Source organism: Tetrapisispora phaffii, chromosome 6 (assembly GCF_000236905.1).
Source record: "Tetrapisispora phaffii CBS 4417 chromosome 6, complete genome".
NCBI classification, from domain to species: Eukaryota; Fungi; Ascomycota; class Saccharomycetes; order Saccharomycetales; family Saccharomycetaceae; genus Tetrapisispora; species Tetrapisispora phaffii.
In genome coordinates this window covers 1-27,994 of record NC_016525.1, presented here as the reverse complement: position 1 = coordinate 27,994, position 27,994 = coordinate 1, and the positions used below count along the sequence as shown (strand labels likewise).

The following is a 27,994-nucleotide window of genomic DNA, read 5'->3' as shown; positions in this document are numbered from 1 at the left end:
ACCCATGTTGCAATTGGCATCTAACCAGACTCAAAACTGTCCGTTTTGGGATTACGACGACTTGTCCATGTGCAGCAGGTCTAGGTACATCAACCTTTATCTCCCATCGCTTCTCCTGCTCTCATCGGTATGCTACTTCTCTGTCCATATCTCATTTGCGTACTACAAATACAATATACTAAGAGTTAAGCAAACTGATGTGTTCTCCCAATTGTGTTTCGGTTCTGCTTCTGAAGAGAGCGAACCTTTGCTAAACAATTCCACCGCAGATTCTTCAAACCATGGCTCAGTTGATAAGAACTCAAAAGGAAGCATAGAAGAAAGACATTTCACCATACAAAATTTGGATTTATTAAAATTGAATGGTGACTCAGGAACTCAATTGGAATTAGTCAAACGTAACTACATGGAGAAACTAAGAGTAATTATAGAGTTCATCTTAGTTCTATCACAAACGCTTATTCAGTTTACATCCTTGAAATACAGTTACTACAATGAAATTTCAACAGAATTAACTTTCACGGCATCAATGATCCTTTCAATGTTATGGACTCTTCTATTAGTTAATGTATGTCTTCGTTTAACAAACTTAGAACAAAATAAACCATATATTATTTACTATATGGGTAATTTATGGACTATCTCATTCATTTCCTATTTTATCCTTACATTGTTCAATTCATTGATATTCCGATCAGTGCTGCTAGGACACATCGAAGACAACACAATCAGTCATTACTATGTACTGACATTCTCTATTACTGCTCTTTTAACTTTGATGCTGTTCTTCGCGCCAATTAGAAACTCATTACCAATCGATTATAAAACTCACTCATGGATCACTGCGTCACCTGAATCAACTGCATCATTAGCAAAGTTCATTACTTGGGGCTGGTTGGATAAATTCTTATTACATGCATACTTAACACCCATCGAGGCTAAAGATATCATGGGTTTGATTTTGGAGGATTATTCCATTTTTTCCATTAAGCTATTCAAAACCTATGCCAAAACTTTCGAACACACTGACAGAAAATTCTCATATATTCTAATGAAATTTTTTATAAATTTTGTCTTGTTCCAAACATTTTGGGCTACCATTAGTGCATTTGTGAGTTTTGTTCCAACTATATTACTACAGAGAATTTTACTGTACGTCGAAGATTCCTCTTCAGCTCCCGCAAATTTAGCTTGGTTTTATGTCTTCTGTATGTTTCTAGCAAGAGCAACTGTCGCTGTTTCTGACGGTTTAGCTTTATTTTTTGGCAGGAGAATTTGTATTAGAATGAGAAGTATTATTATTTCTGAAATTTATTCAAAGGCATTAAGAAGACAAGTTTCTAATAGTTCCGACGCTGAAAAGTCAAAAGATGACTTTGAAATTGACCCACAGGAAGAAAATGATAAGAAAAATGTAAATGGTGACGAAAAATCAAAAACAGCAAATTTAGGTGCCATTATCAACCTAATGGCAGTAGATACATTTAAAATTGCAGATATCGGTGCATACATGCATTTTTTTGCCGGTTCATTTATTATGACTATAATTGCCCTAGTTTTATTATATAAACTTTTAGGCGTTGCTGCTATAGTCGGTACAATTTTATTGTTGTGCATGATACCAGTTAGTTTCAAGTTGGCAACTTTACTTGGTGAATATCAAAAGAAAACTTTAGCAGTTACAGATCAACGTATCCAAAAATTAAATGAAGTCCTTCAAGCTATTCGTATTATCAAATTCTTTTCTTGGGAAGGCAATTTTGAAGAGGAAATATTAACTATCAGAGAAAAAGAATTGAAAATCCTATTAATTAGATCTGCAGTTTGGGCATTAGGTGGATTTGTTTGGTATTTAACGCCAACAATTGTTACGGCTGGTTCTTTTGCTTACTACATTTTTATTCAAGGTGAGCAATTAACAACCCCAGTGGCATTCACTGCTCTTTCATTATTCTCTTTATTGAGAGGTCCACTTGATCAAATATCTGACATGGCGAGCTTTGTTATCCAATCCAAGGTTTCATTAGATAGAATTCAAAAATTCTTGGATGAAGATGATACGAAAAAGTACGAACAATTATCTCTTGGTAACAAAATATCATTAGAAAATGTTACCGTCAGTTGGAATAAACAAAAACAAGATTTCAAACTAAGAAACTTGAATATTGATTTTAAAGTTGGTAAATTAAATGTCGTTATTGGTCCAACCGGTTCTGGTAAGACTTCCCTATTAATGGCATTGTTAGGTGAAATGCATTTGTTAGAGGGTAAAATTACTGTTCCTTCTTTAGATCCAAGATGTGAGATGACTTTTGATTCTGATGGATTATCAAATTCTATGGCATATTGTTCACAAGCAGCATGGTTACTAAATGATACTGTTAAAAATAATATATTGTTTAATGCAGAATATAATGAAGAAAGATACCTTGCAGTTATTAGTGCTTGTGCATTAAAACGTGATTTTGAAATATTGGCTGCAGGTGATTTGACTGAAATTGGCGAAAGAGGTATAACCCTTTCCGGTGGTCAAAAACAAAGAATTTCACTAGCAAGAGCATTGTATTCCTCTTCAAAACATATACTTTTAGATGACTGCTTGAGTGCTGTTGATTCACATACTGCTGCTTGGATTTATGATAATTGTATTATAGGCCCGCTAATGGAAAACAGAACGTGTATTCTTGTTTCTCATAATGTGGCTTTAACTTTAAAGAATGCAGAACAAGTCATCATGATAGACAATGGTAAAATTTCTCATATTGGAGACCCTCTTACATTATTAAATAATGGTGTTTTAGGCGAAGATGAAATGGTAAAATCGAGTATCCTTTCTAGGCACAATTCCTCAACAAATCTTGCAAGCAAAAGCGCAACGAACATCAGTGAATTAGCAGCAATGACAAGATCATCAAAAATATTAACTGATAAATTGTTATCTGAGTCAGAAAGAGCAAAAACTGGTAAGCTAATTAAAGACGAGGCCAAAGCTGAGGGTCATGTTGATTTCGCTGTTTATAGATGGTTTTTGGATATTTTTGGCGGTGTTCCAATGTTAGTTTTTCTGTTATCAATATTTTTGCTAGCTCAATTCATCTACGTTACACAGTCCTGGTGGGTTCGATATTGGGTTACTATTCAAAGTTCCGATGTAGTCTCAACTATCTTTTCTAAATCTTCTTTAATGGCAAGCAGTGTTAAAATCATCAACCCATTCAATATTTTATTGAACTCCTGTGATTCAAAATCAGCATCTGAATATGTTACCCAAAAGGTTAATAACCACACAACCAAATATTACTTGATAATTTATTTTGCAATTGGTTTAGCGCATTCAATCCTTGGTTCTATTAAAACTATGTTAAGTTTTTATGTTGGTATCAATGCCTCTAGGAAAATATTCAAATTATTATTATCAAAAGTGTTGCATTCAAAATTGAGATTTTTTGATAGCACACCAATAGGTAGAATTATGAACAGATTTTCAAAAGATATTGAAGCGATTGATCAAGAACTTACACCCTATGTTGAAAGTGTTGTTTACAATTCAGTTCAATTAATTGCTACAGTTCTATTGATAACTTACATCACAAATGGGTTTATCGTAGTTGCATTGTTGGTTATACTATTGTACTATTTTGTCGGCGTCTATTACTTAAGTGGTTCTCGTGAATTAAAAAGGTTTGAATCCACAACCAAATCTCCTATTTATCAACACTTTTCAGAAACGCTGGTAGGCGTTACAACAATCCGTGCTTATGGTGATGAAATAAGATTCATGAAAGAAAATTTAACAAAAATCGATGAAAATAATAAACCATTCTTTTATTTGTGGGTTGCAAATCGTTGGCTGTGCTTCAGAATAGATATAATCGGTTCTCTAGTCATATTTGGTGCAGGTGTTTTAGTTTTAATGAATATTAATAAAATTGATTCTGGATTGGCTGGTATTTCCCTAACCTATGCTATCACTTTTACCGAATCTGCTCTATGGCTTGTAAGATCATATTCAAATGTGGAAATTAACATGAATTCTGTTGAAAGAGTGAAGGAATATATGGATATCGAACAAGAGCCTTATTCTGCGGGTATCGTAAATGTTGACAAGTCATGGCCTTCAGAAGGTAAGATTGAAGTCAATGATTTATCATTAAGATATGCTCCTTCTCTACCGAAGGTTATTAAAAATGTTTCCTTTACTGTTGAACCAAAAATGAAAGTTGGTGTGGTTGGTAGAACCGGTGCTGGTAAATCAACCATTATAACTGCCTTGTTTAGATTTTTAGACCCAGAAACTGGCTATATCAAAATTGATAATATCGATATCACAACAATAGATTTAAAGAAGTTACGTAAATCTATCACAATTATTCCTCAAGACCCAACTCTGTTCACTGGTACTATTAAATCGAATTTAGACCCATACAATGAATATAATGATGATCAAATCTTTAAAGCCCTAAGAAGGGTGAATCTAATCGTAGACGGAAATTTGAATTCTGACGTAACTTCTGTTTCATCAGAGAATGTTAATAAGTTTTTAAATTTACAGAGTGAGATTAGCGAAGGGGGTTCTAATTTATCACAAGGGCAACGTCAATTGATGTGTCTAGCTCGTTCTTTACTACGTGCTCCAAATATTATGTTATTAGATGAAGCAACTGCCTCTATTGACTATGCCTCAGATGCAAAAATTCAGGGAACTATTAGAAATGAATTCAAAGACAGTACTATATTAACAATTGCTCATAGATTAAGATCAGTTATTGATTATGATAAGATTTTAGTTATGGATGCTGGTGAAGTTAAAGAGTACGACCATCCTTATTCACTTTTGTTAAATAAAAATAGCATATTTTACAGTATGTGTGAGCAAAGTGGAGAACTAGATACATTAATTGATTTATCAAAGGAAGCTTTTGTTAATAAGCTGAACTCTAAGTAAAGATACAAGGAGTTTATAAATTTATAAAGAAAAAAATTAGTATTGTTATTAACTTTAACGTGAAATAAATCTAAAAAGGATATTTTCATAACATAATAATGATAATAATAATAATAATAATAGTTAATTTATTCAGATGTATTATGTGTTATGTATTATGTACTAGTATTTTAATTAATCATAAAAAATCATTATATCAATTGTAATTATGTATCCATTCTGTTGTGGATAAACCATCTTTTTGTATTACAACTTTTCGTATTAATTTATAGCAGAATATCTTAGGAGTTAAATAAAAAGTAATGAACCAGTAAAGGAACCCGGTATAAACCAAAAGCAATGCTGTTACTTGATAGGGAGGGAAATGCCCTACTGAATTGATATCCTGATTACCTATGAATGGAGCAATTAACAAGTACATAGATACTAAAATAATAGTCCAGACACACATATTCGGACAACGAATTGAAGCAGTGGCATATTGCTGTTCCCTTCTAAAAATGAAGATACCAATAGATATTAGTAATAAGAAAAACTGATTACCGTAACCCTCCATATTAACTAAGTAGTCAAAAGATTTCCCAGCAGGCGGTAGAAAAACTAACCATGAGATGCTTAGTAAACCACCAATTAACAAAGAAGGAAATGGAGCACCAGTAGGCCAATTTTTAACTAAATATTTACTGAATGGAAGATATCCCTCTCTAAAAATTTCTTGATTCATTCTTGAAATGCCATATAATACAATAAATACATTTGATATTGAAGATAAAATGATAGAAAGGGACATCAATTTACCTCCAATAGTATCACCAAATAATTTTATGAACAAAACCGAACCTACAAGAGGGCCTGCCTCTTTAATTTCTTCATAGGTTAACACTTTTAAGTATGCTAAATTCATCATTAAGTAACAAATAAAACAAATAAATAACGACATCGGTCCAGCCAATTTTAAGGTTCTATTGGGATTTTTTATTTCTGATGAAACTGCATGAACACTATCCCATCCAGAAAAGCAAAAAAATGCATTTATAAAAGCTGATGCTAATGACGACAATGATAATTCTGAATCATATTGAAAGTCTTTCCACAAAATAAGGTTATTTTCATTCGAATTATCATAAAAAAACATGCTATAGAAACCAGTTGCACAAATTAGGAAAATTAAAATAAATTTCAAACCACCGAGAAAGTTTTGAATTCTAACACCAGTTTTTACTGAAAATCCATGGATTATTATCACGGTGACTATCAGAGATATACTAATATACCTTGAATAGAGTAAATTTTGAATGTCTAATATGGAAGATACGTATTTCCCAAAAATTATAGAATTGGACATCGCCAACCCAGTCAAAACACTGAATAAACCAAAGGAAACGCTCATCATTAGCTTTGGTTTATTATATGCTTGTTCTAAAAAGTTTTTTTTACCGCCAGATCTCGGTAGCCATGAACCAAATTCTAAAAATAGGTAAAGTCCTGATAGTGCAACTAGTGCAGCTATTATCCAAACACCTAAAAAGAGAGTTGCATTTCCGCCACAGTTGACTAAAATACTCGAAGGTGTAGCGAATATGCCAGATCCGACCATTCTGCAGATAAATAAAACCATTGTTGAAAAAACACCCAGATGTCTACCTTGAGGAACTTCTGTTGACAATTCCTTTATTTGCTCGTTCTCATTATTGTTATCATAGTCATCATAATTATTTAAATTTGGTTCGATGTCGAGCAAGGTACCTGATTCTAAGGAACTGAATGATCCGTACTTGACAGGTATTTCAACTTTTGACAAATTTATATCATAGTCATCTTCATCAGCGATAGCCTGACTACTGAATAGTAATCTTGTATCCTCCATTGCAGGTCACTTAATATGTATATCTATGTGGGAATATGTGCTTCTGTAATCTTAAAAGCGTTGTGATGACACAATTTCTATAATAAGCAGCTAGTTGAATAGTGCATATGTTATGTGATTGTGATCACAAATTTTGAAGCGATTATAGTCGGATGAATGACTATTATTATTGTGCTATTTTTCTAGTCAATTCAGATGTTGAAATGATTTATATGGTACAGAATCTGTAGTTTTAAAGTTCTTTTATCTTTAAATGCCAATGAATCATTTAATCTTTCTATTTATATGTATTTTTAAGGAACCCCATCGAACTACTTATTTATATTAGTAATCTGATTATTCGCCTTTTCCTAAATTGCGGAATAAGATTATGTGCAAAAATGAAGCCACAGTTTAACTGCACGAAATGATTACCCCGCTTTCAATAAGTATATATTGGTCACGGGATATTTTTATGTTTTTCTTGCTGTAGTTCCATGATCTGGTTTGCCGCTACGTGTAGTCTTTGGTCATAGTCATGCATTCTGATGTTTACTTTCCTGTTAAAACTATAAAAATGATTCAATAACAACATCGATCTTGTCAACAGGCCATCACATTTTTTAAAGAGGCCCTCCAGCTGAGGCAACATTGTTGTCTCCACCATCTTTTGACCTTGTGTCGCAGAAGATATGAGCGGTTTTCTTGAAAGCAGAACATCTTCAAAAGTCGCGTTCAGTGCTTGTAGTGCTTGTATCAACTGCTTAATCTCTTTGTACTTGACTGCAACTACCCGAGCATGCAAACTGACTTCCTCATCTTCATTGTCCCATTTGTGTTCATACCATACAGATAACAATTCTAAGAAATTCATGCTATAATCACACCCAGCCCTATATATCGCATTCAATTGGGTTTCCAATTCACGTACAGTGTCAATGATGAAATTATTGTTTTCTCCAACACCAACCGTCTCTTCCAAAGAATCTAGACGGCGGCCCAGAGATCTCACCAGAGAAGCACCATCGTGGTTCACCATTCTGTTCGTATACATATATATATAGGTATTTCAACTGACTCAAGTCCAAAATCTCAATTAATTACTGCACTACAACACATACTGTTGCATAGAGTGTATAAAGAGCCTTTTAATTGAAATTGGCCTAAATTAAACATCTATTTTTACAACGGCGGCTAAATGTTTGCTCATGCAAAGTGGTTATAATTCTGTCTACTAATTATTATGGCTATTTATATAGTTATGGAAAATGCTTTTTATTGTCGTTTTTGGCTGTGGGAAAGTTAGGCGACTGCATCTTGTAGCAGGAAATGGGAAAAGGGCGGGTAAAAACGTGTGGCAGCAACCGGGTAATGCATAATACGTATCATGTGACTACATTAACCCTTTAGCACGTGACTGATGATATCATTTGTGACGGCAGGGTACTCTGCTCGTGGCGCCCTTTGGAAGCGATTTTGAAAGGAAAATAGGAATGAAGTTCCCAAAGTTTAACAAGACCAATAACCAACTTAGTTACTTCACTACCTGAAACTATTCAGTTTAATTTATTGGTGATATATTAGCAACAGATTGTTTAGCTTAGTTATATTACTATAAAGTGTCTTGTTTTATTGTTGGTTTAAAGACAGTTCAAAACTAAGAAATTAAGTTACTGACAAAACAAAAAACAATAGAAAACAACGATGTCTAGATCTGGGTATGTTGTAATGAGTTATATATTTATTGATATTATTATTCATTGGTTTATTTACTAACAGTCTGTTTGATTATCACAGTGTTGCCGTTGCCGACGAATCTCTATCCGCTTTCAATGACCTAAAACTAGGTAAGAAGCACAAGTTCATCTTATTTGGTTTAAATGATAACAAAACTGAAATTGTTGTTAAGGAAACCTCTAATGATGATTCTTATGATACTTTCTTAGAAAAATTACCAGAAAATGACTGTTTATACGCTGTTTACGATTTTGAATATGAAATTAGTGGTAACGAAGGTAAAAGATCGAAAATCATTTTCTTCACCTGGTCTCCAGATACTGCTCCAGTTAGGTCTAAGATGGTTTACGCTTCTTCTAAGGATGCTTTAAGAAGATCATTGAACGGTGTTGCTGCCGATATTCAAGGTACTGACTTTTCCGAAGTTGCTTACGAAACTGTCTTAGATAGAGTTAGATCTGGTACCCACTAAGTAAAGAATGTAATTTTTATTCATCACTACTTTCTCCATCTTATCTTTCTTACGAAGACACAATATAATATGATATATAGTATATATGAGCACCTAGGTTTCATTTCTTATGAGCACGAAGTTCATTATTTTATATCCTTTGAAATAATAAAATAAAAGAAATAATAAAATAAAAAAAAACGAATTAAAAATATTTATTAAGAATTCAACTATGAACTTTTTATATTTCAACGTTATTATAATAAATACTTCTCATTTTTTATGAACAGTGGCTCTTGAGTTATGTCTTTTGTCCAGACCAACATATCATATACACTACTGGCGATAATAAACTGTTTTATCCCCCAATCACCTTGTCCATACACTTCAGGTATCTTTTGCGAAAGTGCTGGAAATAATTTCTTGTGGAAAGGGAGAAATTCTGCAACATCTTCTTTTTCTATCACAATAGACTTGGATTTTTCCTTAAAACAATCAAAGATGAATTTTGGAGGATTGAATTTAAATTTGTTTTTATAATTATTTTGGTTTGATATTCTAACCATCCACATCAAAACTGCCTCTCTAAAATTGTCATTCTTCTTTAAATCTTCATAGTTAGTGATACCCCAAGTTAACAATAAACTATTAGAAAATAATTGATCGCTTTTATAAGCAGATCTAAAAGATAAGGTTTCTTTCGCAGATTTTAATATTGTTTTTTGCAGTTTCAACAAGTTATCGAATGCTCTGTTATATATCATCTTTTGAGAGTTTGCAAATTTTTTAATGCTTTGTACAGTTTTCACTTCAGAAGAACCAAAACCTTCACTTCTAGCTTTTGATATACTTTTGAACAGCTCAATTTTTTGAGTTAATATAGTGTTCAATTGATCAATACCTTCTAAAACACTTCTAATGTTAGTGAATTCTTCGGATTTTAATTTGCAAAGGTATCCAAATAAATTAATTAGTGATTTAGGAACTTCACCATTATTGTCAATAAGGAACTGAACACAATCTGACTTAACTAATTCCTCTTTCGAAAACTTCACACCTGAATTCTGTGCGCCAACTAATGCTGCAGTCTCTAGTCTTAAAGTTAACCTTGTATTATCATGAACATTATTCTCTTCAATAAAACCATAGTTTAGCAACAATTCTTCATTAGACTTATTACCATAGTTATTAAACAATTCCATGTCAACATTTATTTTCTCTTCTGATACAAATTGAACTTTATTCTCATTATAAGACCACTTGACTCTTGTATCATTTTTATGATTTAGCAAATCAACAACTGGATATAGAAATGCTAGGTTAATATCAATTACGTTTTTATCATCAATAACTAAATTTGGAAAGGCCCTTGATTTAAAAATACAAGTTGCCCACGTATATGCATAAAAACTTTCCCATTTTATTTCATTGGAATTGTATGTCCTTAAATATTCTAATAATTGGTCTGCCGAACTGCCTTTCAAATTTTTATCCTCATCTTCTCGTTGTTCGACGTTTAACTGCTCTTTCAGCTCAATCCATTCATTGTATATTTTAACAATGATTTCCTTTAATATTAAATATAAATCTGTTTGATGAACCAATTGTAATAACTTCGAGCCCCAAAAGTATGGTTGTTCAAGATCAGAGGGCAAGATATCTAAATATGGCTTTAAATGGAGTACCTCTTCATCATTTGAATTTGAAAACTTTAATTTTGATAGATATAATTGAGTTAATGCATTTGAATTTTTTGATGTCAATTTGATTTCAGTGATTTTTGTATTGAAGTGAGACTCAGCCAAAGAATGAGTAATTAATAAATTCTTAGGAATTTCAATCAAAGGTTTTTCTTCTGATTTAATATCATTTTTAGCAAAACATGAGAATCCTGAATTGGTATTGTATTTGAATCCAATGCGGTCATCTATAATAGCACCATTTTCCTTGGCCCAATTTAATAAACTGCTTAATTTCTCGTCATTCATTGGGGGAGTTCGCAATATTATTTAAAGACAGCTGATTTTATATTAAAAAATAATCCTCTACTCAATTACGAGATTTGTATAGTTACTCATTATGTTAACAGCGAAGATATTTTATATTAAAGTCTAAATGTCTTTTGTTGAAAGTTTTTCATATCATCGCAATTTTTAAATTTCTTACATAGCTAATGTTAATTTCTAATATTCCAGAATTTTAAATAAACTACTATAAATCATAAGAAGATGCAACTTCTATATTGTACTATATAAATATTATTATAGGTAAACGCGTTATTAGGATAATAATGATTACTACTATTAGTATGCTTTTATGGCGGTTATTACGATTATTAAAATTATTTATATGCTAATACTATTATCTAATCTCTTAGAATTAAGATTTTTCCATGTCTGGACTGTAATTAAAATTTGTCCAAATGGTATTTATAACATTGATATGGTTAGAATGAGATGGGCTGAACTTAAATATTTTTCCGATATTCTTCCTGTCGTCGAAACTAAACGGTGTTAACTTGGATTCAAATTTTGCACAATGATTGTACCCCCTACAATGTTCCCCAAGCTTATTCCACGTTCCAGGATTATCCCCAGGGATTATGCCATGCTGCGCACTAATTGGAGAGTTTACATAATATTCTTTGAATTCTTCAAATGATTTGTGACCTTCCCTCAAAAAATTTAAATTTATCATTCTCCCAATCTTTTTTGCATCATCTTCAAATTTACAATTACGAGCACCACCATTTACCCAAAGTAGATGATTGTCTTTGTTAAAATGAGAAATCTGAATCACACAAATTCTCTGTTCAATATGCTCGAGATTATCTTTTTCTGTCAGAACATCACCCATTGCACCAGCATTAACGTCATGAAATCTATATGGTGTACCTGATATTAAAAAACCTAACCAAAGAAATTCTTTATCTCCATAACTACATGAATTCAGTTGACCAGTCATGTGTAGCATGGTAGAAATAACTATTGGCATAATATGTCTTGATTTATTAATCACTATTAAACCAGATTCCATTTGATGTAACCAATTATCAAAAAAGTAATGTTTGTAAATTTTTTCCTCAACTGTCAAATATTTATTACACTCTTCTGCCACATAACTATCATCTATGACCGGAAAATTTCCAAAATTTATAGTTTCTAACATTTTTGGAGGTAGAGTCCTAAAGGCAGCAGTACATGATTTTTTATTATAATCTTCTAAAGTTCTGTCCTTGAAGAATAAAGTTCCAGTATCTTTGTACTCAGGGAACTCGAAATATTCACTCATATGAATGTAAGAGATAGCATCTGTGTCCAGAAAAATAAACTCCTCAAATAAATTCAACATTTCGGCAAGCCACTTATTTTTAAACCTATCAAATTTTTTCATAAAAGCTGGGTCTAATACATTCGATACATTGACAAACCAAATCTGCTGAGCAGGAAGATTCGACACCTGCTTGATTTTTTTACTTTTAGAATCAACAACTGGAACACTTACATATTGGCTTGTTGCAACTCTATAAATCATATGCTTCGACTCTTCTGATAAGTCATCACCTACATGTATAACCTGTATTGGTAAATCGTTTTGTTGAAATCTTAAAGTGGTAAGCAACCTCAAGAAAGTATCAACGTGTTTATCGCTGAACGATAAGACAATCCCTCTTTTACTAACTATCGAACTCATTGCATTCCAATTACCCCAGAAAGTTTTTTCCGGATCGTAATGGTAAGTTACATATTTAGATAATTTACCGTGCTTGTCTAAAACAGGAAGTACACCTAGATCCAGATATTTATCCTTTACTTTACCATTTGTTATCCTTGGTAATAAATCTTTGAATGTTTCTGCATTGAATTTTTTAATAAACGGGAACATCCTGTGGTCTAAATCATACTGATCATACTTTAAGTAGGTATAAAATGGATCATTCTCTTTTTCTTTCTGTTCATCTGTACTCTTGGTTTCTGCCAAATTACGTGGGGGGACAATGTAATTTTTGGTATCGATATTCTTATTAAAAACATCTTGCGCTTTGATAACTGATTCTGGACCCAAGAAACATTTGTCATAAAGTCTAATTCTTTCAAACCCTAATGCTAGGTCATTTTTTTTCTTGTGACTCTTGACAACTTCTACATTATCATAATCATCGCCAAATTTCTCCTTCATTGCTTTTAAAGTCTTGTCATTAATGTCATTAATATTTAAAGAGAATTGCTCTAAGCTATTTGACCAGTTTTCATTCATTGCATAAAGATTTCTGTAGTACAGGAGACATTTAGTTTGTAAATCTAGCTGGCTGAAATCTTTATATGAATTGCCTTTTATAGTGTCAATTACTCGCTGAACGAAACTCCTGCCATTATAACTGCTCTTATTAATAGTATTGTATTTTGGTATTAGATCGATTGGAGATACCGGTTCTTCCTTGACTTCGTGCTGATTAAAATATGAAAGCTGCAATTTAAAGTTGTCCAGGTTATTTAAATTTTGTCTATAGGATGGAGTATTGGTAGCATCGGTTAAATAGTTGTTGGATAAATGTAGTGTGATGAATATCGTACTCAACACAGACACAACGTATATATAGAATTTACAGCTTCGTCTGTTGATAATTATTCTTTTTATCTCTGAATAATTAGCCATTCTTGATTTTGTTGACACTTGTGCTCCTTCTATTGACAAAGAAACGAGTTTTATTTAACAATCCCGATCTTTAAAGTAAGGAAATTTCAAATTTCTTACTGTATTTGATTACCTCCATTCCAATATATGCTTATATATATATATAGATATATAGATATTGATATAATTGTTACTTCATGCCATCAATCTATTTTTGAATTTCAAAGTATGGCGAAGTAGCAAAAAAGGACGATTTAGCATTTTTAATTAATTATTAGAAATGAAATAATTGAAGTTGTGCACGTTAACATGTGCAGTTTGGAAAAGGATTGAGGCATCTTCTTAACAAATTTCCAATTCATCGACTCCAGAATCCCAGTAATAAGAAACAAAAAAACACTTATCAGTCACGGTAAGACAGTTATTATTATTTTAGGAAACATTTTTGTGGAAAAACCTTGATATTTCCGATATCGTGTCGCCTTTTGCATAGCTTGTTCGGAAACCAAAAGGGTAAAAACTGACGTAACCCGTACCACTAAAATCGATTTTTTCTACCATCTGAAGTTAAGAACAAGGTTAATGAAATTGTAAGCAACATACTATATAACCTGTACTGCTCTCCACTTGAAGTGACATTAGAGGGCTCAGTCTAAAATCGAAACCGGCAATTGACTCAAGATATGATAACAGCACTCCAATTTCTCAAGGGCACTTACTATGGGGACTAAATGGTCAAAATAACAAACCGTAACAAGTAATATTCAATGCTGCTCATTGCCCGATATGAAAGCCATATACCATTTTCATTGTATTTTATTAACATTATAAACCCTATGACCATCTCTTTGTCTTGCCAGTACACTAACTTCGTTAGCAGTGTCTACCACGAAAAAAGGAAAACTAACTTACATCTACAAGGTTAAAAGAGGGTATATGTTGTCCTCTTTTAACCTAAAAATAAGCTCAAAAGACACTTAATAATCTGCAAAAGTGAACTATTGATTGTAACTCTATTTTCCCAATCGGTTCATCATCTTCGAGATTGGTCTCGAGTTTTCACTGTTCTCCTTTACCGGATACGTTTCCAATTGGCTTTCGATTTTTTTTTGACGAAATAAGATAGTCGCAACGATCAAACCGCTGCCGAAATGCGTAACTTTGATAGAGGGATTAACAAAATATATTGAGAATAAATGCCTCTGTTGCTGTAAGAAATCGAAAAAGTAAGATGTATTCTACCGGTCTACACTAGACAGTAGCAGACTGCAAGTAAAGCTATTGTTTGTAACTTTCGAAGCGTTTCTTCGAAGGCTTGTTAACCGTTGTCGACTGGGTACTGTTAACAGTGGTTGTTAGTTGTTGTTAAACAAATTTTATTATGTTCTCTTTCAGTGCCGACGGTCTCGCCATTGTTGTATTATAGTCGGGGCTATCGTAACGACAGCACAAAGTTGCCTTCCCCTCCTATTTTCACGAATGGACTTTTAAGTAGTCTTCAATGATACACGTGTTCGTTTCAATTTTGATGGCAACTATTAGCGCACGCATGTATAGTTTGCCTTCTTCGACATGTTTGGCATCGGATAGAATATGGTGCCACGCAAAGAAATAGTCGGCTTATTATTATTAGTGCCATTATATTTTAAAATCGTTTTGTATTACTATGTACAGATTACAGCTATTCTAAGTCACTTGGGTTCTATTGAATCCTTCGAAAAGGCCAGTTCCTTGTCAATACTTCGTAATCCTACGTCTTCGTCTGACGAAAACTCTGAATTGTTTTTCAAATCGTTTTCCATAAAAGTTATTTTCAAGTCAGGCGTCTTCTGTTTTATTGTAGCTTTTAAAACATATCCAGAATAGGCAGCCTGCGATAAAGCACGCAAAATGCTAAACCTGTAAAAGCCCAAGTGAACTTAGGATCAACAGCTGTTGGTGAAAGGGCGATTGCCAGTGCGGCAGCAATGGCATCAGTGAACAAAAAATAGACATAATAAAAGATTTCATCGATTCAGGTGCATTCGAAAAGGCATGTTCTAGACCAGTGATGGGTGCAAAATTTTCGGATAATGAAATTAGAACATATGCAAGTACTTGCCATGCAATATGAACTTTGTTAGGCGTTTCGTATATTCAAGGCTGCAGACCATTGGTTGATCATAACAGGGACCTGTTTTGTAAATAAAACTTTGTAAAACAGCGGCCCATACCATGGCACTTGCTCCGAACATAAAACCAATGAATATTTTAGATATTGGTCTTAATGGAGTGTATCTTCTAATAAATGGATAGATAAACCTTTCACATATTGGGAGAAATACAATAATGGCAATGGAGTTTATGACCTGTAAAAAATCATTTGGAGGACCATGTGATTCCATAGTACCTGCTTGAGTAACAAAATTGTTCAGAATTTGACCATAAACACGCCAATAAATTGGATAGAAGACAAAAACTTTACAGGCTCGAAGAGCCTTTGAATTTCATCGACGAACTTATCAGACCAAGGATAAAGTTTCTGTTCATTTAAAGATGGCCTAGCCGCACCAAAATTGAATTTATTTTTGATACAATATACATGACTTTGAAACATTTTGAAATAACTTTATCACCAACAGGTTTTCTAACATATTGTTTCTTACCTATAACTATTACAACCACAGCAACTCAGAAGAAACAGAACGGTAACAAATACGCATCCCAGAATCCCTGTGTAGCTCTAATTCGGTTGTGGCAATCACTGAAAGGGAGCCAACATTAATCATAAGATAAAAAAAACATAAAGACATTTTGAATAGTTAGTTTTGGATCTTCGATAACTTTCTCGCCCTTTTTATTTGCGAGCAGCCTAGCTCTTCTTTCTGGAATTTGCTCAGTAATTAAAACTGAAATATTGGCTTTTATCATGCCTGTTGCAACACCTATAATGACTATAGCAGCAATAAACCCCCTGTAGCTGTACTTTTTGTCCCAATAGATTCTATGGATGTCATAAAAAAAATTAAGATACCAACAACATAAATTTTTGTACCTACAAAAATGGTGTTATATTTACCACAATGAGTATCAGCTAAATAGCCACCAAAAATTGGTGTAATGTAACACCAAAATTGGAAAAAATATGATATAGCGGTTGCACCATTAGAGTCCAGTTGTAAAATACCTCTTGGAGTGTCATATGAGTCATTAGCCATGTAATTTTGAAAAGGAGCAGATAAACCATAGTAAGAGAACCTTTCAGCTACTTCCGCAACGGCAACCAGCCAACACTTGAAAGGATTTTGCCAGGAACGTGAGTTCAGGTATCAAGCTCTTCTTGTGTTGGTATAATTTCTTCACTGTATGTATCCTCGTATTTTTTGTATATATGTTCAAGTACAACTTCTATCATAGGTTCGCTTTCCATTGTGTTAGCATTGTCAATAATCTCATTAGTTCCAGAGTCTTTTTTATAAGTTATATTTAAAGAACTTGAATGATTGCTGGTATCGGAATTGATACTGTCAGTATACATCTTGACATTTTATTTTATCTTGTGTTAAAGTGTTCGTTTATTCAGTGTGAGTTACTTGTATACAATTGAATGAACTAGAAGATGAAATAGCAAGTATACTTATGATGTTATAAGATGGTTCTTTTTATATATATTGTTATTGATGGGTTAAATAAATAGCAATGAAATTTGTAAGTAGCAAAGAGTAACTGAAACGTTCAATATATTGACTGATTTCTTGAACGACAAGTGTATAATATAAGTTACTAAACACTAAATTATTTCTTGCTAAATTAAATATTAAGTTAATTATTGGATTGCCTACTCTCATGTGGCAGAATAGAATTTTACCTTCAACAAATCTTTAATCTTTGACTAATTTATCGAAAGGACATAGAGAGAAACCAGAATAACTTGCTATTATTATAAAAATACAGTATTAGAGGCTGGCATAGTGATATACATATGTTAAAACCCATAAAATGTAGTCAAATAAAATCATTCATTGACGTTTTTTACAATAATAGTGTAAGGGATGGTAAAGGAATGTATTTTCAAATGCCCTTCTGGCGATACAACTATGAGTTTAAGATTAGTGTCAGACTACTGCTTCCGTATTCATTCAAAGGAGATTCAATACTCCATCGTCAGGCTATGAAATATAACACTTTGTGTCTCAGAGACTAGATCGACATGTAAGAGATACACGACGTTCAGGTCTCGCAAATGTGGAAATATATGTAGTCCACGAATAAACGTTTTAAGCTCTGAAGCTGAGTCCTCTATATAATATTTTTTCCCATTGATCAGTGATTTTTGTTTTTGAAGTTTGCTGTGTGGCCGTAATCGCATGTCGGAGTGCGGCGCAGGAATAGTCTGCGGCTCGGCGCCTGGGGATGGACATGTGACGGCGCGAGAAGACGAAAAATCGGGGAGACGGTAAATCCTCGGAGGATTTACCGGCAAGTCACAGATATGAGTGGCGTGACGCATACATATCTGGTACTATTTCAGTTTGGCATGGTAGCCATTGCATACGCAAAACGCAAATCCTTAGTTTGAGATTTGTAGAAATATTTGGTATTTAAACACTGAGGATTCTATGAATTTATATTTACTTAATACTTTAATTTGTATTTACTTAACACTTTAACTTCCTTACAAATTAATACAGAATAAGAAAACAAACTGAACATCACAGCAATACCAGAACAATGACTAATTGCAAGCTTATATACCATCCAAACCACGCTTCGCCCTTTGGGTAATGATGAAAGACCTGGAGGTGGGACGAGAACAATTGAAGAGAAGATTTATGATGTATTATCTATCAAGGATATAATTGTGGATATTATACCTAACAAGGATTATGCAGTTCTCTTTTTGCACAAATACTACGACGTAAAAAAGATAGAACTTCCCTCACTTGAAAGAAATAATGTTAGAGAAATATACTCAAACAATTTCGAGCAGGGGTATACTTTTTAGTTGAGGGCATCACACTGTCTAAAACATCAAAGGAGGAGCCAGCAAAATCAGGTACTGAAATTCAGCTAACGCAATTGCAAAACCTCACAATTATATTTTGTGAAAATAATAGTTACGTATTACCCATTATTTTCCCCAATTTTATTAGCTTGCACATTTTGAAGGATCAGTTTCCTTATACCTTTTTACAATTGTTGGTTATTAATGATATGATTTCATTCAGCAAATTCTATGTCATAAAGTTCGTTACACATTTTCTCATAGAGTTTGTTGAATGACATCCTATTATTATTAACTAGCAATTGTAATAAGGTATACGGAAACTGATCCTTCAAAATGTGCAATCTCATAAAATTGGGGCAAAGAATGGGTAACGAGCAGTTATTATTTTCACAAAATATAATTGTGAGGTTTGCAGTTGCGTTAACTGAATTTCAGTACCTGATTTATCTGGCTCCTCCTTTAGAATTTAGACGATGTGATGTCATTAAATAAAAAGTATACCCCTGCTCGAAATTGTTTGAGTATATTTCTCTAACATTATTTCTTTCAAGTGAGGGAAGTTCTATCTTTTTTATGTCGTAGTATTTGTGCAAAAAGAGAACTGCATAATCCTTGTTAATTACAATATTTTTAATCCTCTCTTCTATACCTGTTTTATCATAAATCTTTTCTTCAATTGTTCTCGAGCCACATCCATGTCCCTCATCATAACTGAAAGAGCGAATTATGGTTTGTATTGTATATAAGCTTGCAATTGGTTGTTGTTCTGGCATTGTTGTGATGTTCAGTTTATTTCCTATTCTTTATTAATTTCTAACTGAAATTAAACTATTAAGTAAGTGAAAACCTATACAATTCTTGGCCTTCAAATACCAAATGTTTAAATTAATCTCAAACTAGAGATTGCGTCTTTGCATACAATGTCTGTCATGCAAAATTGTACCAAAGTGCTAACTTATAAAGAAAAATACTTCCATTGTTATAAGCTATTCAAATAGTTGCGATTCTGGGGAATTCACCTTTGGGTTTTATGGTTATTCTTCAGAGGTGTCGTGAAGGGACAATGTTGGAAAACAAGGTGTACGGACTCTAGCAAGTGTAAACCTACTGATCTATTATCTATGCATTAGTGATCAGATTGTCACTTGCCATGGAACATAGCGAACTGGCAAATAAGAGATGTCACAAGGCAGAGGTTATCTGTAGTGTGTCATGATATTTCTGCTTGCTTCAAACCAGCAATGTGTTGAAATATGAGTAATACTTGAATTCAGATTTCAAGATGAAGCATGGGCCGTAAGCGGATATAGTCCGAGATAAATATGGTTCTTCATGCTTAGCTAGTTGAAGACAGGTATTGTACTCACAGGAATGGAATTAATGAAACCATATAAATAGGGGACATGATTTCATATTTTATATATTTATGTTTTGTCTAAATGTAATTTTATATAAATTATACATCAAAACAAGATAAGCAATTACAACTCGACTAATTGTACAAATTACTATTACAACAATACTAATAGTAGTATGTCTTCCCAGTACGCCCAGTTGCTATCTCAACATATTTTCAAATAATAAAAATTAGTCAATTATAAAGTTACTCATCACAGTAGAAATAAAAACCGCTTTATAAGTACCTACAAACACAATCGTCTTATATAAGTACTTTTATAATTAATAGAAATTGTTGTTCACTCACTAATATTCTTTGAATGAAAAAATTTTCAACCTCATCGCAATCTCATCGTATCGCAATCGTATCTCATTAGTAAAATGCCTTTATTTTTTATTATGTTTGTCACCAAATTATGAACTTCAAAAGAATCGAACTGAAAAATTTTATTGTATTCGTGTACGATGATTCACAATTTTTAAGTAAATTTACTCTCGTTAAAGGTAAATGAAATGATATAATGGGTTTATTATCGATATACTCTACAGGAATTACATGTTATAAGGACTAAAATACACACATGTACGGGATCTCAAACCGTTATTTATATAAATCTGATTTCTTCTTAAATGTTGTATAAATTTAATTGCTTCAATACCACATTTCAGTGAATGACTTTTTATCTGTTCACTTGGAGCGTGCTTTATATGAGATGCAGATGCCTTGGATAGGAAGGAAATTTGTGAAGATAATTCCAGCTTTATTATAGCAAATTGTTAATGATTTGATCCATGTTGGCTTGCTTAGCCTTAATATCATCTGATGCATCAGCTCTTCTTGTCGATACTTTGTATTGTTTAAAGTTTCTCACAATAGTATTGTCTTCTTTGTCAGCGATACCATTGTTTTTTCTTTTATTAGATTTTTTAATGTTCTCTAACATCTTACTCTTTTCTACGTTTCTTATGAATTCAGCATTCATCTTATTGGCCTGTGATATTTCCAAGTCTAATTTAGATTGTCTTACATCATTTTCTCTAGCAATTTGGTCAGTTAAGTCAGCCCATTTAAATCCAGGTAGATATTTTACATTCAATATATCATCGTGATAAAAACTACCCTTACTACCACCAATTGTATTACCATTCAAAGCTCCAGCACATATTTTAGCGTCTCTTTTCCTTACAAATTCTGCCCAACCTTCTTCATATTTTGTTTTTTTATTACCACCACCCTTTACTCTACTTTTGTACTTTTGATCAGATTCTCTCTTTAAAAATAAACGATCAAGCTCGCCAAATCTACTCAAGATCTGTCTCATTTTAGCAGGTTTCATATAAGGTGGAATAGCAGACAAATATATAACACCAGTTTTATGCCTAGCTTTTCTTTGGGCCTTCAAAGTATTAAATGCATCCATCTTTTTCTTTAAAGCTTCTTTTCTTTCATTCTCAGTAGTCCCACTGTTTATCTCAACTTTACCTTCATCTAATTTGTCATCTATGGATGCATCATCATCACTCTTTTCATTAGCAACGTCATCATTTTGCTTAATCGTACCTGATTCTTTATCGTCATTGCTATCACGATCATCAGAACTTTCGACATCTTCCTCTATATGTTGTTTAGAACTAAAATTCTTTTTTGATTGGATCAATAAACCATTATCTTCACCGTCAGAAGAAAAATCGTCAAATTCTTCAACTTGATTAGACATTGTATCTTCAACTTTTCTTGTTTCACAAGTTCCCTCTACTAGACTCAACTGAGGTAACTAATCCCTGATGGATAATACTTAAAAGACACATAGATAATTTAATAATTAAATATACATGTACCTATACTAATATGGCTATCTGAAATAGAGTCTATGCTGATTATTATTTACTTTTAATCATACAATTTAAAATTGAGTTTCTACAATACTTCCAATACTATACAATTTGATTCAAGAAGAGTTGGCTCATCGGAAGATTTTATTTTCATTTTCATTTTTTTGAAGATTTCAGTTTTTCCAGCTGTCACAATCTCATCAAAGAAGTTTTGGTATCTCTCTCTCTATTCAGTATTTTTCGTTATTTGCACATGGTGTTACTAGTCTTCCTCTCTTTGGAGGGAGCGAGCTAAGAAGGAAGCAGTAAGGAACTTGGGAATATAGCCTCTGCCAAGTAATTAATTGAACACATACAAGTGACAGATAAGCATTATTTTTAAAGTAACAAGAGATTGAGATGACGACAGTTAGATAATGAAAGTATATACTAGGCCATGCAACAGCAATAACACTATTTAGTTGATTATTGACATTTCAATGAGGAAAAAACTGCTAGTAATGGAATTGCCGTTTTTCCATGGAACCCTTTGTTGAATTTTTCTAGTTCGTTTTATTTAAACACTAATAACTTTATTCCTGTTTTTAATTAATCTACATTTTATAGCGCAAAATTTATTTAATTTTTGCACTCTCTATTTATATATAAAGGAAAAAGAACTTTTCACAAATAGTAAACCGAAAATAATGGAACATATTTATCGTGATTATAATTTAACTTAATTCAATTTAATTTTCGTTTATTAGCAGTTTATTTTATTTTTTTGTATATACGTAGACCTCCTTGTTGAAACATATGCATGAGAAGATAAGATAATCGTGCTTCCAGTTTGATCATATTAATCTACATAAACCATTATTTTGGTCATGGTAGAAGTGAAGAAGAAAAAATTGGTGCTAATTCTGTTTGCTGTGGCACAAATTTTAATATTTGTGAAAATATTTCGCTCTTCTGATTCGGTATATAATAGTGTAACTTCTGCAGTTGGATATTATAGTATACGCCCTGTCGCTAATACTGGTGAATATATTGGTAAGAAAATTGCTTACGTGTCTCGTCATCCAGGTACTACCCAAGATTTCAAATATATGGAAGAAAATTTGCAGTTACAAAACGTTGACTATTTTCTGTATTATGGTATCAAGATAGATGCAAGAGCTGTCAATGAAACGCAAGCGAGGTATATTTGCTCTAATTACGATACTGTGGTGATATCTGATTGTATGACAGATGGTTGGGAATTTTTTAGGCACGATGACTTGCATTGTAAAAATATTGTCTTTCTTATTTCTAATAGATATGATGTTTGCGCAGGAGGTAATAGCGAGGCTTTCAAACAGAACTTTACACATGCATTAAACCGTGATGATGGTTATGAAGCAACCATCGTAGCAAATAATGCCTTTGAAATACCTTATTTGAAATATAACAATGTCGACCTGAAAAAGGACTATCCAATTATTAGACCATTTGGTAATACTGTTCTAGAGCCACAAGACATTGCAAAAGAAGAACCAGATATTCCATGTTTAATTATTGATAGGATTATAGCACACCAAAATATATTGAAAAATAATATTCAGAATGAACTAAATTACGACTGTAAAATTTTAAAAGAACATTATGGTGGTCCAAAAACATTAAGTAAATATAATTCAATCGTTATTCACTTACCGTACCAAGTGTCTATAATGAAAATGTGGGAAAACATTGCTTATGGTGTACTAATGGCTGTTCCAACGCCTGAATTTTATGATAAAATATGTAGCGAAAATGCTTGTTCTGGATCTGAACATTTCAGACTTGCAAAAGAGATTGATAAAGATAGGTAACTGGTCAAACTATGTTGATTTTTATTACCTGAATTTGAAAAATGTTTATCCAATTGGTAGTTGAAGATTAGGTATGATACTTAAAACTAAGAGTTATAAGGATAATATAAATTATTGTAGAGATTTAATGGAGGATAAGAGGCATGCTTCATTAAACCAATGGAAAGAATTATTAAAGAATTTGAAATAACCTATACAACACAGAAAAGTGATATAATGTTATATGTTCAATATGTGAATTTATAAATGAATTTAACAAAAATGCATTTTAGCAATAAAGTTCTGAGACTCTTAAAATTTAAAATATGTTATAGACATTTATGCAAGTCTGCTAACGTCTACCAGTTAAAAATTAAAGTGTCGATGAGATAAGATAATGTAGTAAATCAACAAGCTGTTGGAAATTTGTTTATACGTGACTGTGTATTATTTGCTCTGCCATGAGTAAAGTTTAGCAAGTGAAGCTATTCTGTGACTATTTAATTTAAATAACATTTTATTTATTGTTAGTTTCATATTCTTTCAACTGTTACGACAAATGAAGTATTAAGTTGATAATAATTATGATTAAACACAATTATATAATTCGTTGTATCAAGAAATAATTCCATACATATGAATTTACTTTTTATACTATGAAATTATTCAATGTTTTTCAGTCTTCTCTTGCTGGGATGGAATTATTATTATAGTATAAGACTATTATTAATATGATATGGTTAAAAAATATATGTCATCATAATTGTTAAAACTATTTCATGCAGTAAAAAAAACCCCCAATATTGTCTTTCTTTTGAGTGAAACCACAAGAAAAAAGTAGAATACTAAAATCTTGCGAGAGACAGAATACAATATCTAATATAATTTAATTAATATATATCTGTTATATACCGTCTGCATCCGAAAGAAAACGAAGAAGAATTCAAAAGTAGTAAATAGCTTATTTCAGGAGATGAAAAAAAAACTATAATTAAACGGAAAAATGAATAGAATTGGTAGGGAGACTCTAAAAACTCAGAACTGACTGTTTTTACATCATCTTTCTTATAATTTCATCTGTAATGGTAGTATTCACAATAACAGAGATACAGTAACTCGCAAAATAGATATATATTCAGAAGGGTTTATTGCAAGATCTGTAAAACTGTTTGCTTATTTCGCTATATTGTTTCAGAACATACAAACTTTATATGATAAATATTTACAAACATAAAAATCTATAGAAGTGTATGTAAATTTAGGTCATATTTTTCTTAATCGTAACTTCTCTGAGAACCATTCATTTGGAAAGTAACTTATTAAGATGTCACCATTTGGTTCCTGTTCTTGTTTTTCAATTGCGTTCCGCGTACAGAGTGTATATTACAATAAATTACATTCCGAAAAATACATTTGTTAATGCAAAATGCTGTCATTTTTTCAGTTTCGTTTCTTTAAAAAATTTTAATGCCCTGAGAACTGAACACATTTTACTTATAATTATCCACCCCACATCTGTAACAATATATATATATACATATACAGTTATATTTAAAATCAACTAATATATGTTAGCTCATATCATTTGTTTATTCAATAAAAATTGAATGATACTTAGATAGAGTTGAGTTACAATCAAATTTTCATCATCTGTGGTAGCTTTCCTTCGAGCCGTGTTAGTTTAAGAAGGTATTCAGATCTTAAAGACATATTGATATAGGACCAGTATAGAAAATAGTAAGAATGCTAAGAAGACAAAAGATTATAATCTTTGTGTGTATTTCGATTATACTTGTATCATTATTCACAACTAAGGCGGTGGATATCAATTCAATTGATGCTACGAACACAGCTTTTTCTATAACACCAAATTTGTTCAATTTTAAAACAGTGCATGAGGAACCTGAGCTCCGTTATAATGAGAAGAGAGTTACGTTTGTTTCAAGACATCCTGGTACAAAGAAGGATTTCGGCTTCTTAGTAGATTTTCTAGAACTTAAAAATGTCACTTACTATACTAAATTAATTGAGCCTAAAGGTGAATCTCCATACATTCTAACAAACGAAGAAGCCGATGAAATTTGTGAAACTTCTGATTATATATTTGTGACAGATTGTTTAACTGATGGTTGGAATTTTATTAGAGATAGAAAATCAAAATGTAAGAATTTACATTTTATTGTTTCTCAACGTGCTGATTTCTGTGCAAAGAAGGAGGATAAAAACAAGTTCTTAAAAGATTTAGATTTTTCTTTAAACAGAGAAGATGAATTTAGAACAAACCTTATTCCAAACAATATATTCGAAGTTCCTTATGCTAAGTTTAAGGGTGTCAATATTACTGCCGAGTACCCAGTTATTAGACCTTTTGGTTACACAGACATGGAAGCAAAGACTATTGATAATGAAGAAAAAAATCCTCCTTGTCTAATCGCTGGTAGAGTCAAGCAAGATACTGACTACTTATTCAAATCCGTTCAAGAACATACTGGCTATACCTGTAAAAAATTACCGGAATTATATGGTGGCCCAAAAACTTTAAGTCAATATAATTCCATCATTGTTCATTTACCTCATCAAGTCTCTGTCATGAAAATGTGGGAAAATATAGCACATGGTGTTTTAATAGCAATTCCTTCGCCATCTTTCTTGGATGTTGTCTGTGAAGGTCGTCTATGTAATGACATCGGTGATTTGAACTTCTCTAAAAAACTCGATAAGAAAAATTGGGCAAAATATTGTGATTTCTATAATGATCCGAAATTCAGTAACTGTTTTATCCAATATGAAAGCTGGGAAGAATTGAAACAATTATTAGAAAGCAGATCATATCTGGAACACATAAATGAATGTAGAGATATTATGCAAGACAGAAGATTAGAGTCATTAAGAAGTTGGAGAAAAATCTTTGAAAAAGGCAGTCTCACAGCTTGAGCTGATTAGCTTTTATCAATCTCAAAATGAACAAAAAATTTGTTCCTATATACTATTATTATAGAAATCTAGATCTCAGAAAAACAAGCAAATACTAACAATGGACAAAGTTAAATGTATATGAAACTTTATTTTTACATCTTTTCTCTTAAATAATGTTTAGCCAAAAGAATCGCAATGTAGACACTCTCTGATATCTCTAAAATAGATAGTTTATTAAGTGATGTAAATTCTTGTTTTGTTCAGGAAAATCTTATGAAGATCTTTGTCTTTTATCGGAACATTCTAACCACTGTACTTAAAAAAACAATCAATTCACGAATTTTAATATCCCAATATACATGTTTAATATTAAATGTGGTTTTTGATTAAGGAAGACTAGAAACAAATTTTATATTACCGCGCCGTGCCGTTAATATTTCAACATTATCTTATCTATGGAACAAATTACGGAGTTACAGTTGTTAAAAAGATATAAAACTGAAGGTTACATTCGTCGAAACCGTATACCTGCAACTAATCATCTTCAATAAATTCTTTCTTCTAGAAACATCTTAGTATAGGATCTTGCATGTATCAATTGTTGAACTCAAATCAAAATTGATATACGTCGAAACACATACAAAGACACTATATCTTGTAAATTAATATCTTACTCATTAATGATTATTAATTAAAAATTCGATATTTAGGTATTATAATAACTCATGACTATGCTCCCCATACTGAAAAAGAGCCCGGTTGTCTTAAAGCGGTGATTAGAATTGCTTTTTCTTCTTTTCAATTTTGCAAATTTTTCGAATTTCGAAAACGTAAGACATCGGTGAAATGGGTGCAGCGGTGGTACTTAGGGGCTTATTAAATATTTTGGTAAACGGAGAAGAGACGGAGATGCTTTAATACATTCACACACATACCTATATTCCTGGATATATTTCGTTATGGTAAGTAAGTAATTGCAGTCAATTAAGTGATTTTTGCTACTGTTTTGAGGCACAGCTTCAATTAAAGATAGAATTCCAGTATCGACTGAAAGAAAAAAAAGGTTACATATAAAATGCGATTGATATTTTGTCAGTTTATCAGGAAGACGATGTATCTTTCTTCACAATTTTCACCTGAGTAGTTTTAAAACCAAAAAACTAATACACAGCAACAAATAGTATCATCAAATTGAATATATATCTACATATATACACATCAATTGGATAATATCTAGTACAGGCTATAGTCACACAGAAATTAGATTAAAAACAAGTAAAAAGAAAGATGTCTGCTTTTATTTCAGGTGCCACAGGTTTTATTGCCCAACATATCGTTGATGGCTTGTTAAAGCAAAATTACAAAGTCATTGGGACTGCTAGATCTCAAGAGAAGGCTAATAAGTTGATGAAGCAGTTTAGTAATAATCCAAACC

The 27,994-nt window shown here is 32.2% G+C and overlaps 9 protein-coding genes across 9 annotated transcripts; 4 read left to right on the top strand and 5 right to left on the bottom strand.

Moving 5' to 3' along the window:
• Positions 1 to 4: 4 nt before the first annotated feature.
• On the top strand, positions 5 to 4,945 carry YBT1 (bile acid-transporting ATPase YBT1; the record flags this gene model as incomplete). The annotated part of the gene is made up of 1 exon (XM_003685891.1): positions 5 to 4,945. One exon carries the CDS (start codon positions 5 to 7, stop codon positions 4,943 to 4,945), a length of 4,941 nt encoding a protein of 1,646 aa, XP_003685939.1.
• A 196-nt stretch (positions 4,946 to 5,141) lies between these two features.
• MUP3 (Mup3p) lies at positions 5,142 to 6,812 on the bottom strand (the record flags this gene model as incomplete). The annotated part of the gene is made up of 1 exon (XM_003685890.1): positions 5,142 to 6,812. The coding sequence occupies one exon, from the start codon at positions 6,810 to 6,812 to the stop codon at positions 5,142 to 5,144; it is 1,671 nt and encodes a 556-aa protein (XP_003685938.1).
• A 439-nt stretch (positions 6,813 to 7,251) lies between these two features.
• Positions 7,252 to 7,845, bottom strand: LDB18 (Ldb18p; the record flags this gene model as incomplete). The annotated part of the gene is made up of 1 exon (XM_003685889.1): positions 7,252 to 7,845. The coding sequence occupies one exon, from the start codon at positions 7,843 to 7,845 to the stop codon at positions 7,252 to 7,254; it is 594 nt and encodes a 197-aa protein (XP_003685937.1).
• A 650-nt stretch (positions 7,846 to 8,495) lies between these two features.
• On the top strand, positions 8,496 to 9,000 carry COF1 (cofilin; the record flags this gene model as incomplete). Its single annotated transcript, XM_003685888.1, has 2 exons — positions 8,496 to 8,509; positions 8,589 to 9,000. 2 exons carry the CDS (start codon positions 8,496 to 8,498, stop codon positions 8,998 to 9,000), a joined length of 426 nt encoding a protein of 141 aa, XP_003685936.1.
• A 236-nt stretch (positions 9,001 to 9,236) lies between these two features.
• EFM1 (protein-lysine N-methyltransferase) lies at positions 9,237 to 10,967 on the bottom strand (the record flags this gene model as incomplete). Its single annotated transcript, XM_003685887.1, has 1 exon — positions 9,237 to 10,967. One exon carries the CDS (start codon positions 10,965 to 10,967, stop codon positions 9,237 to 9,239), a length of 1,731 nt encoding a protein of 576 aa, XP_003685935.1.
• Positions 10,968 to 11,358: 391 nt separating this feature from the next.
• On the bottom strand, positions 11,359 to 13,635 carry TPHA0F00130 (alpha-mannosyltransferase; the record flags this gene model as incomplete). Its single annotated transcript, XM_003685886.1, has 1 exon — positions 11,359 to 13,635. One exon carries the CDS (start codon positions 13,633 to 13,635, stop codon positions 11,359 to 11,361), a length of 2,277 nt encoding a protein of 758 aa, XP_003685934.1.
• Positions 13,636 to 20,763: 7,128 nt separating this feature from the next.
• On the bottom strand, positions 20,764 to 21,717 carry TPHA0F00120 (RNA-binding protein; the record flags this gene model as incomplete). Its single annotated transcript, XM_003685885.1, has 1 exon — positions 20,764 to 21,717. One exon carries the CDS (start codon positions 21,715 to 21,717, stop codon positions 20,764 to 20,766), a length of 954 nt encoding a protein of 317 aa, XP_003685933.1.
• Positions 21,718 to 22,698: 981 nt separating this feature from the next.
• TPHA0F00110 (uncharacterized protein) lies at positions 22,699 to 23,664 on the top strand (the record flags this gene model as incomplete). Its single annotated transcript, XM_003685884.1, has 1 exon — positions 22,699 to 23,664. The coding sequence occupies one exon, from the start codon at positions 22,699 to 22,701 to the stop codon at positions 23,662 to 23,664; it is 966 nt and encodes a 321-aa protein (XP_003685932.1).
• A 1,722-nt stretch (positions 23,665 to 25,386) lies between these two features.
• TPHA0F00100 (uncharacterized protein) lies at positions 25,387 to 26,577 on the top strand (the record flags this gene model as incomplete). Its single annotated transcript, XM_003685883.1, has 1 exon — positions 25,387 to 26,577. One exon carries the CDS (start codon positions 25,387 to 25,389, stop codon positions 26,575 to 26,577), a length of 1,191 nt encoding a protein of 396 aa, XP_003685931.1.
• Positions 26,578 to 27,994: the final 1,417 nt, after the last annotated feature.